This window comes from Bos taurus, chromosome 4 (genome assembly GCF_002263795.3).
Source record: "Bos taurus isolate L1 Dominette 01449 registration number 42190680 breed Hereford chromosome 4, ARS-UCD2.0, whole genome shotgun sequence".
NCBI lineage: Eukaryota > Metazoa > Chordata > Mammalia > Artiodactyla > Bovidae > Bos > Bos taurus.
In genome coordinates this window covers 7603029-7620671 of record NC_037331.1, presented here as the reverse complement: position 1 = coordinate 7620671, position 17643 = coordinate 7603029, and the positions used below count along the sequence as shown (strand labels likewise).

At 48.7% G+C, this 17643-nt stretch overlaps 1 protein-coding gene across 6 annotated transcripts in view; it reads left to right on the top strand.

Moving 5' to 3' along the window:
• The window catches only part of UPP1 (uridine phosphorylase 1), a 28467-nt gene extending 27449 nt beyond the window's left edge, over nt 1-1018 (top strand). For 5 of the 6 annotated variants that reach the window (XM_059885561.1, XM_005205117.4, XM_015467949.3 and 2 more), the window contains 2 exons: nt 89-235; nt 818-1018. In XM_059885561.1, the coding sequence (XP_059741544.1) occupies nt 89-235; nt 818-957 (287 nt within the window). In that variant the 3' untranslated portion in view covers nt 958-1018. 6 annotated transcript variants of the gene reach the window in all.
• The last annotated feature ends 16625 nt before the right edge of the window (nt 1019-17643 follow it).

Sequence of the window (17643 nt, the reverse complement as noted above, 5' to 3'; positions counted from 1 at the left end):
TCGAAACCACCTCTGAGTCTGGGGAGTGGGATGGGCGTGCAGTGGGTGTTTACTGCGTGCCCGTGCCGAGTGCTCCACGGTTTTCCAGGGCAAGGCCGCCTGGACGGGGCGCTCTGCTCCTACACTGAAAAGGACAAGCAGGAGTACCTGCGGGCAGCCTACGCGGCCGGCATCCGCAACATTGAGATGGAGGCGTCGGTCTTTGCTGCCATGTGCAACGCCTGTGGCCTCCGAGGTGGGATCCCTAGGCCGCCCTCCCCCACGCTGAACCCCCTGCTTCTCCCCCCTCGTCACGCAAGTCCTTCCGGGGATTACCCGCCCACCCTGCCCCCAAGGCATGCCTCGGGGCCGAGTGCAGAGCGCACCTCTGTGCTCTTCAGATTGACACACGCTGCAAAGCAGGATCCGCAGTGTCTCTGCTGGACTCAGGTGCCACTGAGGAACCAGAAAGATGAGAAAGCTGCCCCCTCTGCTCAGGGCGGGCTTCGCTGCCAACTGTCCAGTGAATCTGGCCCTCAGAGCTCCTGGGATTTCTGAGTTGTAGTTCCTGGCCTCAGCCCTCCAGCCCAGCTCTGCTTCCAGAAATCCTGCCATCCCTGTTGTCTCATCACCCGGCCTTTCAAGGCAGTACAGGGGCCCAAGCTAGTCCTGAGGTTCGCTGAGGGAATCTCTTTGGGACGCAAAGGCAGCCGGAGCATGAGACAGTGGGACAGGATGCTCTGCATCCCACACCTTCTTGTGAGGAGTGGAGGCTGGTCTCCCGGGATTAAGCTAGAAATCCCCCTGTTTGTGCTGACCTGGCGTTTGCTCCCTGCAGCGGCCGTGGTGTGCGTCACCCTCCTCAACCGCCTGGAAGGAGACCAGATTAGCAGCCCCCACGAGGTGCTGGCCGAGTACCAGCAGCGGCCCCAGCGGCTAGTAGGCCAATTCATCAAGAAGCGCCTGATGCAGGCCTGATCCCCCAACATTTATCTAGAGGGCGTTTGTGGTTCCTGCAAATAAAATCATTGCCACAATCTCCTCTGTGTGACTTCCTGGATCCTTTATACAAGAATCTAGGGAACTGATTTCAGGTCAGAGGCAAAGAAAATCCTGCCTTAGCTATGCAGATTAAAAAAAAAAATTTTTTTTTAATTTATTTTTTGGCTGTTCTGGGTCTTGATTGCTGCGTGGGCTTTGCTCTAGTTGTGGTGAGTCGGGGCTTCTCACTGTGGTGGCGTGTCTTGTGGAGCACGGGCCTTGCGGCATGCGGGCTTCAGGATTTGTGGCACACAGGCTCTGGAGCACTGGCTCAGTGGTTGTAATGTAGGGGCTTAGCTGCTGCCAGACAAGTGGGATCTTCCCGGATCAGGGATCTAACTTGTGTCTCCTGCATTGGCAGGCGGATTCTTTATCGTTAAGCCACCAGGGAAGTCCAAGGATTTTTTTTTTTAAAGCTTCGTTGGAGCATGCCCCCATGTTAGCCTGATTTGGGTTTTCTTTAAGAAAGTTCCTCAATATTTGAAATATTTCTAGGGAGCTTTTTCAGACTTGCAAATACTAATTGTAGTCAGATTTCACTAAGTGAGACTCAGGTCCACTTTGCCTGTAAGCAGCCCTGCATCAGTGCCTCCGTGTCCCTCAGCTTCCTCCTGGGGTCAAACGCCCTTCTCCAGACTGGAGGCGGAAAGGGATTGGAGGGTACTCCAGGGTGTCCTCTCCTGTCTCAGACGTGTCTGGCAGTAGCTGTTTTTGGGGTATCCCCAGGTCCCCCAGCCCAGAGGCAGGTGCCCTGGTTGCCTTTTTGGCACATCTACACCCTTGTAATGTTCGGTATTCAACTCTGTTTTAGGTTCTCAGAGGGCTGTTTTCTGATTGTACACCGAGGCCTGCACCTGTGCCTTTTTGGTTTGGGGAATCATGTGGGGACCGTGGTGTTGATGTATGAGTATAGTCCATGCACTCTTCAAAAAGCCTCTTTCCTGAGATTTTGAGGTTCATCCCAAATTGAGGGTTGGTAATCAAGTCATTCAAGAGGCACCAACCTGGGCGCCGGTCCAGATGCCAAGACCCCTCTATTACAGGGAGGGGCCAATAATGACTCCATGTTAGAACTTTTACTTTTACTCTTGCTTCCCTCTTGCTCCTCTTCACAAAAAGGATACTGTTTATACATAATGGTTTGCCTGGGGGAGTCCTGCCTGGCTGCCGGAATATTAAACCGAAGTGCCTTTGTTTAGGACCCTGTCCACCTGTGGATGGCTGCAGGAAGGAATGAACACATCCCTTCCCCAAGGCTTGTCATTCTAGGAGATATTTGCAAGATCAATGGCCTTTTAACTTTGTTTCCTCACCTTCCCCATCTCTGTTCTATAAAAGAACCTGGCATCCAGACCTCAAGGTGGTTACTTTGAGACTTTAATCTACCTTCTCTGTCAGCCTGGTTGTGGAATAAAGTTGTATTCCTTGCCTCAGCACCTGCTCTCCATTAACTGGCCTGTGGCGCAGTGAGCTGAGTGAACCCCCTGTAACACCTCCTGGCTCCCAGTTGCTAGAGGCTGCAGTGTGGAGAAGGAATGCCTGAGGTTTTTCCCTCGGTCCCCTCAAGGGGTATCTGCTGCACCCCAAATTTGAGGCTGTTCCAGAAGGAGCCGCCTGCAGCCCCCCAGCAGCTGGCAGGTCCTGGAATATGTGTGTCCTCTCGCGTTTGGCAGCCTCTGACTCTGGCTCAAGGCTGCAGGAGCTGTTCCCAGGCTCCTGTCACCATGCTCACATCTGCCCCCCAATTCCCAGTGCCCCAGGCTTCAACGGAGACATTTCCAAGTCCGTCTGCTCGCGGGTCTGCTGTGCCCGCAAATCTGGGTGCAGGGGCAGACAGGGTCGGTCTCCGAATGCCTGGCTGGTGTGCTGGCTGGCGGCCCCTGCAGCCCAGGTGTGGGGCTAGGACCCCGTGCGTGTGGTCACCAGGCTCAAGTCCCGTGAGGAGCCGCGGGGACCTGCAGGTGGGTCCTGTGTGTGCCGCTCTCACGCAGGTGTGGACGTGGGGTGCCCCGTGTGAAGCGGGGAGACGGCAGGAGCTTGGCAGTCAACAGCACGAGAAGCTGTTTACAGCCAGAGAAACGGAATCCTGCGACCGCAGTCCCTGCGGCGTCTCCCGGGCCGGCAGTCCCTGCCCCGCGTCCACGGATGGAGCCTCCTGAAACCTGCTCACTGGTCCTCTCCCCCTCGGCGTCAAGGACGAGGGAGGGGGGGCTCGAGACTAGGTTCTTCCTCACAGACGCCGAGGCCACGCGGAGGCGCCCGGCGGGACCTGCGCCGCTCTCTGCTGGCCACAGTGGGAAGGGGTTGGCTCACCCGCGGGGCCGCGCTGTACCCACCCAATGGGGTAAAAGCAGCTGATCACACCTATTTCCAGCGACACATCCGACCCTGTGGACTAATAGAGATCCGGGTCGACCCCAGAGCTGACGCTCCCCCGCCCTCGCCGCCCACCCGTGCCCGGGTCCCCCCTCCATCCTGCGCTGGCAACCGCCCTCCCCGCCCACCCGCGACTTGCCCCCCCCACCCCCCACCCCCCACCCCCGCTCCAACTCCCATCCTTCGCTGGCAGAGAGAACGGGCGCCAGAACTGAGGCGCAGGGCACCTGGAGAGCTGGTTCAGCTGTGCGGGTGGTGCGACTGTGCTGGTGCGGTGTGCTCGGTGCGCGCACACAAAACAGAAGTCCACGTACGCACATGCTCCGTGCACACGCGGGCCCCGCAGACATTCACCAGGTAGAAAGCGAGTGGTACTCAGTGGCCTTAACGTCCTCCCGGAAAAGGAGAACTTCGGCCTAGGTCCCACCCACTGGGCCAGCCTGGGAGCCCCGACGAGGGTGGGGCACGCCTGCTCCTATTAGGGTCTCCTCCAGGTGGCGCTAGTGGCAAAGAACCCGGCTGCAGGTGCAGGAGACAGAAGAGACCGGGTTTCGATCCCTCGGTCGGGAAGAACCCCTCAAGGACGGCACAGCAACCCACTCCAGTGTTCTTGTCAGGAGAATTCCACGGACAGAGGCCCCTGGTGGGCTACAGTCCGTAGGGTCTCAAAGAGTCAGGCACGACTGAAGCGACTGAGCACACACGTACCAGAAAGTGGTTTAAAAAGAAAAGTTTTTAAAAGGTTAGGTACAGCTGTCACTGGGCTCCAGAATCACTGCAGATGGTGACTGCAGCCATGAAACTAAAGGACGCTTACTCTTTGGAAGGAAAGTTATGACCAACCTAGACAGCGTATCTAAAAGCAGAGTCATTACTTTGTCAACAAAGGTCCGTCTAGTCAAGGCTATGGTTTTTCCAGTGGTCATGTATGGATGTGAGAGTTGGACTATAAAGAAAGCTGAGTAGCGAAGAACTGATGCTTTTGAACTGTGGTGTTGGAGAAGAGTCTTGAGAGTCCCTTGGACTGCAAGGAGATCCAACCAGTCCGTCCTAAAGGAGATCAGTCCTGGGTGTTCATTGAACGGATTGATGCTGAAGCTGAAACTCCAATACTTTGGCCACCTGACGCAAAGAACTGACTGGTTGAAAAAGACCCTGATGCTGGGAAAGATTGAGGGCAGGAGGAGAAGGGGATGATAGAGGATGAGATGGATGGAAGGCATCACCAACTCCATGGATGTGAGTCTGAGTGAACGCCGGGAGTTGGTGATGTGACAGGGAGGCCTGGCGTGCTGCAATTCATGGGGTCGCAAAGAGTCAGACCCGACTGAGCGACTGAACTGAACTGATGACTGTCACACAGGCATCAGTGAAACATGTGTGGTAGAAATGAAGGGTCCCTCTATCTGTTCAGGTGTGTGCGGAGGGAGCAGACTTTGTGTCCAGAGGGGCCCAGGTGCCACTGGATCAGGCACAGTGGGAGCTGTATGCGGAGGCTGGGTCTCCCATCCTGTGTGGGCCTTTAAAAGAGGCTTGTGTTGCTCCTCTTAGCCCAGAGGGAAGGACAGGGCTCAGCCCACGGTGCTGGTGTAGTCTTGCCCACGCCCTCGAGGCATGGTCTGCTTATGCACAAGTGTGGGTGAGCCTGGCTCCCTCGTGACCTGGGACAGCTATTTTGCTGGAATTCGCTCATCAGTAACGTTAGATTCCTCTAGTCATGTGGTGTGACGGACCCAGACGTCAGGACCACCTGGCCCCGTGGAGGGCGCCCTGGACCGCTGTGGAGCTCCTCCTGTCACGCTCACGCAGGGCAACTAGGGGGTCCTGAGGTGCTTGCTGCCCTGGGAAGGCCTCTGGCACAGTTGGCCTTGAAATGCCGCTGGCATGCCTTCCTTCCGAGGTTCTCCCTCCGTTGCTGTGGGTGCTGCTGGCCTCGCTTTACTCTGCTCTGCTGACCCCTGAGGCCACGGAGGGGAGCGGCCCATCCCACCAGCACTGGGTGAGGCTCGGGTCTAGGAGTCAGGGAGGCACAGATCTCTGAGTCTGTTGGTTCTCATCCTCAAGGGTTTCCTAGCCCCTTCCCTCAACAACCCCCCCCCCCCAGGCTCAGAGGTTCTGTGACTCCTCTAAGCCTCATGGCTAAAATGTCAGTGGAAAAGGTGCAATGGAAAATGGAAATGGGCAATGGTCAGTGGAAAATGGCTGTGGAAAACAGTACAGCAGAACCTCAAAGAATTACACACAGAGTCACTGTGGGATCCAGCAACTCCACGTCTGTGTACCTGGATGAAAGGACTGAAAGCAGGGATCCGAACGGACGTTGGGACACTTGTGTTCACAGCAGTGTTATTCACAACAGGCACAAGGTGGAAATGGCCCAAATGCCCATCAATGGATGACAGGATAAACAAACTATGTCCATGCAGACAAACGGGGCTTATCCAGCCTTAGAAAGGGAGAAAGCTCTGTTACGTGCTGTAACTCAGAAGAACCTTGAGAACACTATGCTGAGTGAAATAAGCCGGTCACAAAGGACAAATACTGTAGGATTCTACTGATATGAGGTTCCTAGAGTTGTCAAGTCCATAGAGACAGAGGTAGGATGGTGGTTATTGGGTCTGGGGAGGGGAGATGGGGGGTCAGGGTTTACTGGGGACAGCGCTTCAGTTTGGGAAGATGAGAAAGTTCTGGAGCCTCCCCCCTGCCCCAGTGTGCTTCCCTGACCATCTCCAACACCGGGTGGGTGGGTGGGTGGCTGATAATTAGATTCGATTCTGACACTTACCTACCTGGAATTATATCTGATTCCACAAGTGGAAGGGAAAGTTCTTGACCGCAGTGCCCTTGTTTTAGATGCCAGCTGCAAGCGGGGTCCCCAGGCTACCCACACTTCAAATCTGGGGCTTTCTGTGATGCTCTCAGGTTTGACATTTGTTAAAATGACTGAAAACACTTGGCGAAGTGCTGTACTTACAAATGTCATTTTAGCACATAGGCTGTAAATGAACAGTGGACTGGGAGCCCAGGTCTAGGAGTGCCCAAGTACAGGCGCTCCCGTCCCTAGGGCTCAGTGTGAGTCTCCCTCCTGTACATCCATGTGGTCACCATCAGGAAGCTCCCTCAAGAATGGCGTTCAGCATTGGTACGTTGAGTTTCCATTATCCAGAAGGAAATGGCAACCCACTCCAGTGTTCTTGCCTGGAGAATCCCAGGGACGGGGGAGCCTGGTGGCTGCCGTCTATGGGGTCGCACAGAGTCGGACACGGCTGAAGCGACTTAGCAGCAGCAGCAGACACGATGGAATAAAGCACTGGCCACAGGAGTGAACGCAGTCCCCAGCCCTGCTGCCCTCCCCTTCCCGGACGTCAGATACAGCAGAAAGGGGGGTGTTACTGATCAGTCGGCTGAGGCCGCTGCGGCACACCGCCACAGACTGGGAGGCTTGAATGATGGGAATTCATTTCTCACAGTTAGGGAGGCTGGGAGTCCAAGAGCAAGGTGCCTGCTGACGCTGTTCCCTGGCGAAAGCCCTCAACCCAGTCTGTAGTCTGTTTTCTATAAGAGTGTTAATCTCTTAATGAGGGCCCCGCCTTCAAGACCTTACTGCACCCTCATCACCTCCCAAAGGCCTCACATCCAAACACCATCGCGTTGGGAGTCGGCGTTTCAACACATGATTTCTGGGGGGACACAGTCAGTCCATGGTGGTAAAACAAGACATTCCAAGGATTTTTGAAACAGGATAAAGGCCAGATATATGTTTATTAGCTCACAATATCATCTAGGTTTATCATATTGATAAACCTAAGTATCCTTAAGGCAGTGGTCTTTAAGTTTTTTGGTCATTTATTCCTAAATATGGGTTCCTTGATGGCTCAGAGGTAAAAAAATCTACCTGCAATGCAGGAGACGCAGGTTTGATCCATGGGTTGGAAAGATCCCCTGGAGAAGTAAATGGCAACCCACTCCAGTATTCCTGCCTGGAAAATCCCATGGATAGAGGAGCCTGGTGGGCTACAGTCCATGGGGTCACAAAAGAGTTGGACACAACTTAGCGACTAAACAACAACAACAAAATTCCAGAATATAATTTGAAAATCTGTGTACCTCCTGGGAAAACTTTAGGTCTACATCTAACTTTTATCATAAGTTTAGTAGAGGCAAAGGATGTAATATCTGGGATATCTATTGTACTTTTGCTTTAAATGTATCCAGTCAAACCTCAGAGTGGAAAAGTTAGCTCATTTGATTTCAGATGTGTCATATATTCTAATTGACAGAACTCATCCAGTCAGTCATAATAGACTTTCTGTCAGAAGAAAAATTGATTCTTTTCAAATCTATTCACATTTCTATTTGAATAGAAATCAATTTCAAGTTCTATTCACATACACATTATTAACTAGCAGTTCTGTTACTCTGAGTTGGAGGGCTGTCTAGACAGGCAGGAATAGATGAACAATAGGGAATAGATGCCAGGCCTCTCAGCCCTTATCACCTGGAAGAAATAAAGCATGTACCCAGTGCCTCCCTGCTTTCTACCAGAGCTCTTCTGGCTCAGTTTCTGGATTCTCTCTTGAGCTGTTAGACATTCTCACTTGGTCCGTAGATTTGGCCCCAGAAGTTCTTAGACCATAATGTGTCCTTTTTTCCCCCTTCAAATGGAAATAAGATTTATTCATTTCATGTACAAGGAATCAGGAGTTTGATCCAATAAGAGGGCAGTTACAATAAATTGAAAGCCACTGAGTATATAACAGTTTGACTTTTCGAACTTGACCTGATTTTTCTAAAAGTATAAATCCCACACATACAGCTTTTATGAATTATGCCAAAGCAACTAGTTTTCAGAGGTGTGTAACATAAATTTTAAGGAAGCAAGAGAAGATGAAGAAACGTGGCCTTTATTCTTTAACAACAGAAAATCTGAAAGGGAAGAGAAAATACACACATGCCCAAATTAATTTCCACGTTGAGATGATTGTGGATGCCAAGAGATGTTTTAATACTAAATATCACCTTTTTCAGCTCTTAAAGAATTGCCACAGTAATTCACAACTATGAAAAGGGTAGAGAAGCTGCTGAAAATTGCTTTTTAAAGTAATCTGTTCTTTTAGGTTGTATTAACACTTTCACTTTTCACTTTCATGCATTGGAGAAGGAAAGGGCAACCCACTCCAGTGTTCTTGCCTGGAGAATCCCAGGGACCGGGGAGCCTGGTGGGCTGCCGTCTATGGGGTCGCACAGAGTCGGACACGACTGAAGCGACTTAGCAGCAGCAGTGGCAACAGAAGTATTGGGACTAGACCAGAAATGACTTACTAGGTAGATTCTTACAGATTCTTGGGATGGGAACTACAGTTTAGCTTACATGGAAATTTAAACATCTAGGTATTTAACATGAAAATCCAGGTTTTCATCTTGTCTTGAACAGCGGGAGCGCCACAGGTGACTGGAGCCAGGGGTTGTTCTGCTCAGTGGCAATCACCTGGGATACTGCCTGGACGTGCAGCATCCCATCGGGTTGGAGCCACGGGGCCCAGAGTGGGGCAAGGGGGGGCTGGGGCGAGGGGGTCGGAGGGGTACAATGGGGGTCCACACTCGGGGGTCGCTCTTGAGCAGGCCCTGTCTCTGCACACCCATACAAGCGTAGGAGCACGAGGAACCCCAGTAATGAGGGTCGCCCGCATGTCTGGGTGGGTGACATTTAAACCCATACCCTTAAAAATGTAAGAATGAGTAAGTTTAGCTGGGTAAAATGCCTTGGAAATGAATAGTATTGTTGGAAAACTGCATTCAGTCCAGCAACGTTTTCCAAAACTGGAAGGATCTTTCTCATTTTCTGGAATAATAATGAATTTCATCTAATGAATGGACCTGAGTTAAAATCTACTCTAGAGCTGGAATATAGACTAGAACACATACTCAGCCCTCAGGTTGCTGAGCATTGAAGGAGAGGAGGACATTTGGCATTAAACAACTGGGGTAGAGTCTGCAGTGATGCCGGCGGGGAGGGCTTGATTTCTCTTCAGACATATGCTGTTATTTCAGAAGATGGTTATCAGCTTTCCAGGTCCTGGTATCAAGAGCCAGGGCACTCCAGTGAAGTGTTGAAGCTGCTTTGAACTCAAGGATGCCCCATGGTTTACACTTGTCACAGTTTCCCTGAAGCAGGTTACTGCCTACCACCTGGCTGTTTGCAAAGACCATCAGTCCTGTGATGCTAAGCAGCACTGAGCAGGCCAGGAAGTCTGGTGGGGAAGCCCTGCCAGAGACTGCGGTGCAGGTGGGTCATGGCCGCTTCTGTACTGAGCGTGCTCAGGTCCCAGGGCATCAGTGTGCCTGAGGTTTTATGAAATGAGAAAAATGTCCCTGCCCTGAGTCCAAGGAGAGAATAGATTAACAGGGTTTGCAGACTTTTAGCAGCTTCTCTGGAGGGTGCTTATCCCTTAGAGATAACTTCATGTACCATAATCAATACAGGCTCCCTTTATAACCAGTGTTTGGGGTCCCTTAAAGAACAGTTTGCCGAATGAGCTGGAACAAGTAATTCCCCAGCAGGACACTGCTATTTCATAGGACATGAAATGAATTCTATTACTGCTGATCCTGAAATGACCATAATCTGAATGGCTTGCATAGTGATCATGTTGTTCCTCTAAGAAATATTTATCATATGGTAGCAGAACATTGTCCTGGGGGAGGGTGTTCTGTGTGGGATTCCCTGATGCCTTTGGATTGAGTCACCTTGAATCACATGGAGCTCAGGTGTGTTCCCTTCAAGAAGTATGGCTGCCCTGCAGGTGAGCTCAAAATCACTCAGGAAACAGGAAGGAACTGAAGCCATAGCCCCAAACCGTGGTTCAGGATGCATGGTGCTGAACTTGCAACGTGAATATCACTTGAGAACGTGTTGAAAATGCAAATCCCCAGGCCCTCGGTGGACTGAGTTAGAAAATCTGTGTGGGACACAATCTATGACCTAACAGCCCTTCTGGGCAGTTCTGATACAAGCTCCTGTCTGAGAACAGTGTACAAAACCTAGGGGAGCTCAGTTAGTTCTGCTGATGAGGAGATTCTGACCATCTCACTTGGGACACTGTCGCCTCCAGGTAACCACTCTGCCCTCTGTTGTTCATAACTCACATTGCAAGTTGTGCAGGTGGAGCTGGGTTGGGATCAGGGTCACTTACTGGCTGCTGCCACTTTTCTGTGGCTCTCCCTCTTTGCTCTCTTTTAGGGTTAGTTTCACCTCCATGCAGTATTGAGATGACTATGGGGTTTGCAAGTGTCACATCCAAAGTCAAGGCCATTGCCCCTGGTGTCTTCTTCCCAAGAGCCTAGACAACTGTCAATGAAGTGGCAGTAGAGCACCCAGGACCAAATGAAACCACTGGGTTGTGTCTTGGGGGCTCTGAGGACCTCTGGTTCTTTATGTCTCTGCACAGGAAGAGTTCAGCAAGAGGCAAAGTTGTAGATAAGAAATGATTTATTAGAATAAGACGCTTGTGAGGTTGACAAGCAGACAAGCAAGAGGGTGCCATGCCCTGAGAACTGAGTGGGCCACAGTTTTATAAGCAAAGAAAAAGTGGGGAGGAGGAAAACACCTTCTTCTTCCTCATTCTTCAGTAGAAACGCTTCCATCATCAGCTCCTCCTCCATGTCGGGGAGGGGAGTTTTCTCCTCCCTATGTGGTCAAGCCAAGACAGTCGTGGCACTTTGCAAAAATTATTTCAGGCCTCAGTATGATGAAGGTCTTTCACTTTGAAATATCATTTTTCCATAAGTGCTTGTTCATGCCCTAGGGTCATTAACTTCCTGAGCTCACTGGGCAGCGGGCGGGGCTCAGGCCACCATTGTTTTATTGTTTGGGGGCACATCTCATGCTTTTGTTGCGTGGTAACATTGCTAAGCAAGCCTGCTTGATTTTGTAGTTATACAAACCTACTTCCTTGAGTGATCGTTAACTTACAGGAGTCTCCCATATAGTTTTCTTTACTTACAGTCCCCTGGTGGGATTAACTATTTAATTGCCTACTTTGTCCCTGGGCTTCCCTGGTGGCTCAGTCAGTGAAGAATCTGCCCGCAATGCAGGAGACCTAGGTTCCATCCCTGGGTCAGGAAGATCCCCCGGAGAAGGAAATGGCAACCCACTCCAGTATTCTTGCCTGGGAAATCCCATGGACAGAGGAGCCTCGTGGGCTACAGTCCATGGGATCACAAAGAGTCGGGCATGACTGAGCGACTAAACCACCACCACCACTTTCCCTGTCAAAGATGTCTCATGTGAGACCCCTGCCCCAGTTCTGTGGGAGGGGGACGAGACTGCCTAGGTGGGTCAGTTGAGGTTTGCTTCTGAAACTGGGGATTATGTACTTTGCTTTAAGTCTCATGCAGCAGCTTGGCCTCCAGAACAGGAAAAGACTGGAGCTCTGCCAGCTGGTCCTTTCTGATTTACATACAATGCAATGAACCTTTAAAATACACAGTACTATGGCTTTTCACAAACATTTTGGAATAAGTGTAGATACAGAAGTTGCAAAGACAGTCCAGAGAAACCCCACAACCCTTCACATGGTCTCCCTCAGTGGTTATGGCTCACATAACTGGTGTAACACCAGAATCAGAAAATTGACATGGGTGCGATGTGTGTATATGATTCTGTGCTATCGTATCACACGTGTAGGCTCAGGAACCACAGTCGATAACACAGAACTGTTCCATGCCCACAGAGACTTCCCTCTAGCTCCCTCCTGTAGTCAGACCCAGTCCCCGCCCCCACCACTAAGACGGTCTCCATCTTTACAACTCTGTCATTTTGAGAATGTCACAGAAGTGGAATCACACTGTATGTGACTTTTGAGGTGGATGTTTTTCATGTGATTCATCCAGGTTACTGCCTGTATCAACACTTAATTCCTTTTTATCTTCCAGGGTGTGGATGAATGACAGTGTTTAACTCTTCGCCTGCTGAAGGACATTATGATTGTTTCCAGTTTTGTGCTATTTTATGAATACAGCTGCTATGAATGCTTAGGTACAGGATTTTGTATGAACATAAGTTTTCATTTCTTGGGGATAAATGCCCAGGAATATAATTGCTAGGTAATATGCTAAGTGTATGTATACTTAATTTTTAAAGAAACTACCAAATTATTTTGGTGGCTGCACCATTTTGCCATCCCATCAGCAATATAGGAGAGATCTAATTTCTCCACATCCCTGCCAGAGTTTGCTGTTTTCACTGATTTTCATTTTAGCAGTCTTAAGAGGCAGGTGGAGATATCTTATGTTGGTCTTAATTTTCATTTCCCTGATAATTAGTGGTGTTGGACACCTTTTCATGGCCTTATTTGATATTTGTACATCTTTTTCCAGGAAATGTCTCTTCATGTCTTTTGTTTCGACAGCTTTTAATATATTCTAAATATAAGCCGTTTGTCAGATTTGGTTTGCGATTATTTTCTCCCAGCCTGTTGGCTTCTTTTTAAATTCTCTTATCAATGCTTTTCACATGGAAAAAGTTTTAATTTTGATAAAGCCTAATTATGCATTTTTTCCTTTCATGGATTGTCTTTTTTGTGTTATGTCTCTTTATTCTTCATTTTTTTTTTCTATGCTAATTATCTTTTTCCACTCTTTCCTTCACACCAACGCTATGAATGTTGCAAACTTTGATATTGTTCACAGGTCTGGAGGCTCTGATTATTATTATTATTTCAATCTTTTTCCTTCTATTGTTCAGACTGGATAACTTTTATTGATCTATCTTCACGTTTGCTGCTCTTTCATCTTTCACATCCATTCTGCTACTGAGCTTCTTCAATGAATTTTTTCCTTCTGTTATTTTATATTTAAGTTTTAAAATTTCTCATTTGGTTCTTTTTTATACATAATAATTTTTTTGCTGAGAATGTCCATCTCTCCAGTTGTTACAAGAGCCTTTGTCTTTAATTTAATGAAGCATGGTTATAATAATTACATTAAAGTGAAACTGAAAGTCACTTAGTCGTATCCAACTCTTTGTGACCTCATGGACAATACAATCCATGGAATTCTCTAGGCCAGAATACTGGCATGGGTAGCCTTTCCCTTCTCCAGGGGATCTTCCCAACCCAGGAATCGAACCCAGGTTTCCTGCATTGCAGGTGGATTCTTTACCAGCTGAGTCACAAGGGAAGTCCTGTGTTAAAGTAATTATTTAATGATTCCAACATTTGGGTCATCTCAAGGTTGCTATCAGTTAGTTGCCTTTTCCCTTGAGAGTTCTCTCTTTAAGGTTTTTCTGGCTTTTAAAAATAAATGACCCAATCAAAAAATGGGCCAAAGAACTAAATAGACATTTCTCCAAAGAAGACATACAGATGGCTAAGAAACACATGAAAAGATGCTCAGCATCACTCATTATCAGAGAAATGCAAATCAAAACCACTATGAGGTACCATTTCACGCCAGTCAGAATGGCTGTGATCCAAAAGTCTACAAATAATAAATGTTGGAGAGGGTGTGGAGAAAAGGGAACCCTCTTACACTGTTGGTGGGAATGCAAACTAGTACAGCCACTATGGAGAACAGTGTGGAGATTCCTTAAAAAACTGGAAATAGAACTGCCTTATGATCCAGCAATCCCACTGCTGGGCATACACACTGAGGAAACTAGAATTGAAAGAGACACGTGTACCCCAATGTTCATCGCAGCACTGTTTATAATAGCCAGGACATGGAAGCAACCTAGATGTCCATCAGCAGATGAATGGATAAGAAAGCTGTGGTACATATACACAATGGAGTATTACTCAACCATTAAAAAGAATACATTTGAATCAGTTCTAATGAGGTGGATGAAACTGGAGCCTATTACACAGAGTGAAGTAAGCCAGAAAGAAAAACACCAATACAGTATACTAACGCATATATATGGAATTTAGAAAGATGGTAACGATAACCCTGTATGCAAGACAGCAAAAAAGACACTGATGTATAGAACAGTCTTTTGGACTCTGTGGGAGAGGGAGAGGGTGGGATGATTTGGGACAATGGCATTGAAACATGTATAATATCATATATGAAACGAATCACCAGTCCAGGTTTGATGCAGGATACTGGATGCTTGGGGCTGGTGCACTGGGACAACTCAGAGGGATGGCATGGGGAGGGAGGAGGGAGGAGGTTTCAGGATGGGGAACACATGTATACCTGTGGTGGATTCATGTTGATGTATGGCAAAACCAATACAATATTGTAAAGTTAAAAAATAAAAAAAAATTAAAAAAGAAGTTTTTCTGGCTTTTAATGTATGTTGAGTGATTGTGGGGCTTCCCTAGTGGCTCAGAGGGTAAAAAGTCTGCCTGCAATGCATGAGACCTGGGTTCGATCCCTTGGTCAGGAAGATCCCCTGGAGAAGGAAATGGCAACCCACTCCAGTACTCTTGCCTGGAAAATCCCATGGACAGAGAAGCCTGGTAGACAACAGTCCATGGGTTCACAAAGAGTTGGACACGACTGAGCGACTTCACTTTTCTTTCTTGAATGATTGTGAATTCTATCCAGGGCACTCCTGAATATTATAAGACTGGGTCTATTAAAATTTTCCAGGGAATGTTGATTCACTTTGTTTTAGCAAGCAGTCAACACAGCCAGGTTCACTGTGCAAGTCCTGAGCCATCTTTTGTGGGCTTTGCTGCCAGTGTTGATTTTCAGACTTTGCAGTGCTAGTCTGGTCTGCTTCACACGTGTGTCCCCCAGGGTCCAGTCTGAGTCCTGAGCAGTGTCGACTTGGAGTTCTGTTTGCAAGCCCTTTGCTATGTTGACATTTTTTCTGTTCCAGGACTGCACAGCTCAGGGGGATCCCAGGGCTTCATGAACAGAGCTGCAGGCTCTCCTTCTCTGCCCCATGTGGTCTGAGATGTTCCCCACACAGAGGTCCCTGAGGTCGCTTTCTCCTGGTGCCCCGGCTGGGAGCAGGGCCTTTAGGGTCCTTGTGCTGCTGCTGCCCTTCCCTGCTTTGGGGTCTACGTCTGTTATGGGGTACACCAGAGGCTCAGGAGGCTCACCAGAACTCCGTGCATACTGTGAAGCCTCTCTCTAATGTTGCTGCATGCTGGCTTTCTCTAGATGTGGCAGCTCCTCCTGTGGCTCACAGCTTCAGAGTACAGCCTCAGTAGTTGTGGCACGCAGGCTTAGTTACCCCACGACAAGTGAAATCTCAGACCAGGGGTCGAACCCGTGTCCCCTGCATTGGCAGGCAGATTCTTATCCACTGGACCATCAGAGAAGTCCATGAGGTCGCTTTGTACCTCCTCTGGCTCAAGGAAGAGGTTTTATTCTAGGAGCTTCCCCATCTGAGTTTCTTCACATTCCCAGGACTTGGGGGACCCTCAACTGTCAAGCAGGCAGTACGGAAGGAATGCCTCCCAAACCCCTTAAAACAAAAAAGAAACTCACCATCATAGGGATCAGTATTTGAGTTTGATTTGCTATTCAGTTTTCCAATAGTTACTTTCCATATTCTGTCCAGGAGTTTTAGCTGCTCTCAGTGGGACACGAAGGGTAGAAAATGCCTAATGCCATTGTAACCAGAACCAGACTGGACAACTGAGCTTTTAGGTCAAGAGGCCACTTGTCCAGATACAAGGCAGAGTTATTTGGAGGGCTATTCTTTGATTTTTGTCTGTGTGTCTCCTCTTCTGGGAGTCCACATAAAGTTGTCTGATGTAAGTAGATGGGATTCTTGGGGAAACCTGAATGGAAAGATTTTTTTTTTTAGAGGAGACCCTTACCCCTTCTATCTTCCTTCTCATGTTATCTCCAGGGTGGGGCTGGGACACCACAGCACCAGCCAGCAGGGTGTGAGTGTGCAGGGGGCTGGCGGTCCTCTGTCACCTGAAGCTGTGCGAGGGGCCCTCCTGCATGAGGCTGGTGGAGTGGAGACGGCAGTGCGGCAGAGAGGGGCGGAGGAAGCCCACCATGCATGTGGCCCCATGCTTCCCAGTTGGAACTCCACTCTCAGGACTTCCCCTGGTGCTGAAGTGGCTGATATGCCTCATCCCCAGTGCAGAGGGCCCGGATTCAATCCCTGGTCGGGGAGCGAGATCCTACATGTTGCAACTAAGAGTCTGCATGCCACAACTAAGAGATCTTGTGAGCCAGACAAATAAAGAAATAATTTAAAAGAGCTCAACTCTTTGGCCATGGAATAAACGGAGATCACATTTCATGTTTTCTCCTGGAGAAATACAACTCAAATGGAAGGTACAAGAAGCGTGACTCAGGCCTCAGCTTGTCTAGAGGGGACTACAAGACTCCTATCCATGCCCTTATATTTGGGTCATAGGTTGGGCAACTCTCCTCTCAGTATTCTTAGTGGATTGTTGATGGTATCTTTTCACTTTCTTAGCTCAGTGGGCACCAGGTGGCATTAGAGGATGAAAACCACATATTCCAGTCAATTTATTACCTTTTGAATGCACATCCTTTAGATACAAATTGGTGTTATGGTGTTCTATTAGAGAAAAAAGAGAAACTAATTCAGATTCATGGGAAATTATTGAAATTAGAAAGACAGAATTTCAGTATCAGAGGAAAGTACATTATTTAAATTGCCCATGAGGTTATTATTTTTCAAGATTTATAATAAAAATTGCAATTAAATAAGGTACAACTGGGTCATGAAAATTCTTTCTGCTATGAAACTTCTAATTGCTTATTGTCCCTAATTTTAATAAAACTTTTAAACAGAGACAAAGAGGCAATTTTACCTGAAGATCCTGAAGAATTTGCATTATAACTTTCAAATGACATTACCATATCCTTTCAGAGGGACCAGCCATGTGTATAAAGTAATCTCCTGCATTCAAGCTCGCAGCATGCTCTCTGAAGACATGGTTGTCTCTCTGGGAGCCTGGAGAAAGCCCCTGGGGAAGCTTCCCAGCTGGTGCGGTGGTAAAGAATCTGCTTGCTGATGCAGGAGACACAAGAGACGAGGGTTTGATCCATGGGTCAGAAAGATCCCTTGGGGTAGGAAATGGCAACCCACTCCAGTATTCTTGCCTGGAAAATTCCATGGACAGAGGAGCCTGGCCAGCTACAGTCCATGGGGTCGCAAAGAGTCGGACACAGCTGAGCACTCCCTCACTCACTCACTGGGCTGGTGGAAACTGGCCTGTTTAAGGAGAGTGGGAGAAGTGCAGCTGGGATAGAAGAGGGTTGGAATCAGCCCTCTGACCCTCCCCTCTGTGTGCCTGGCCT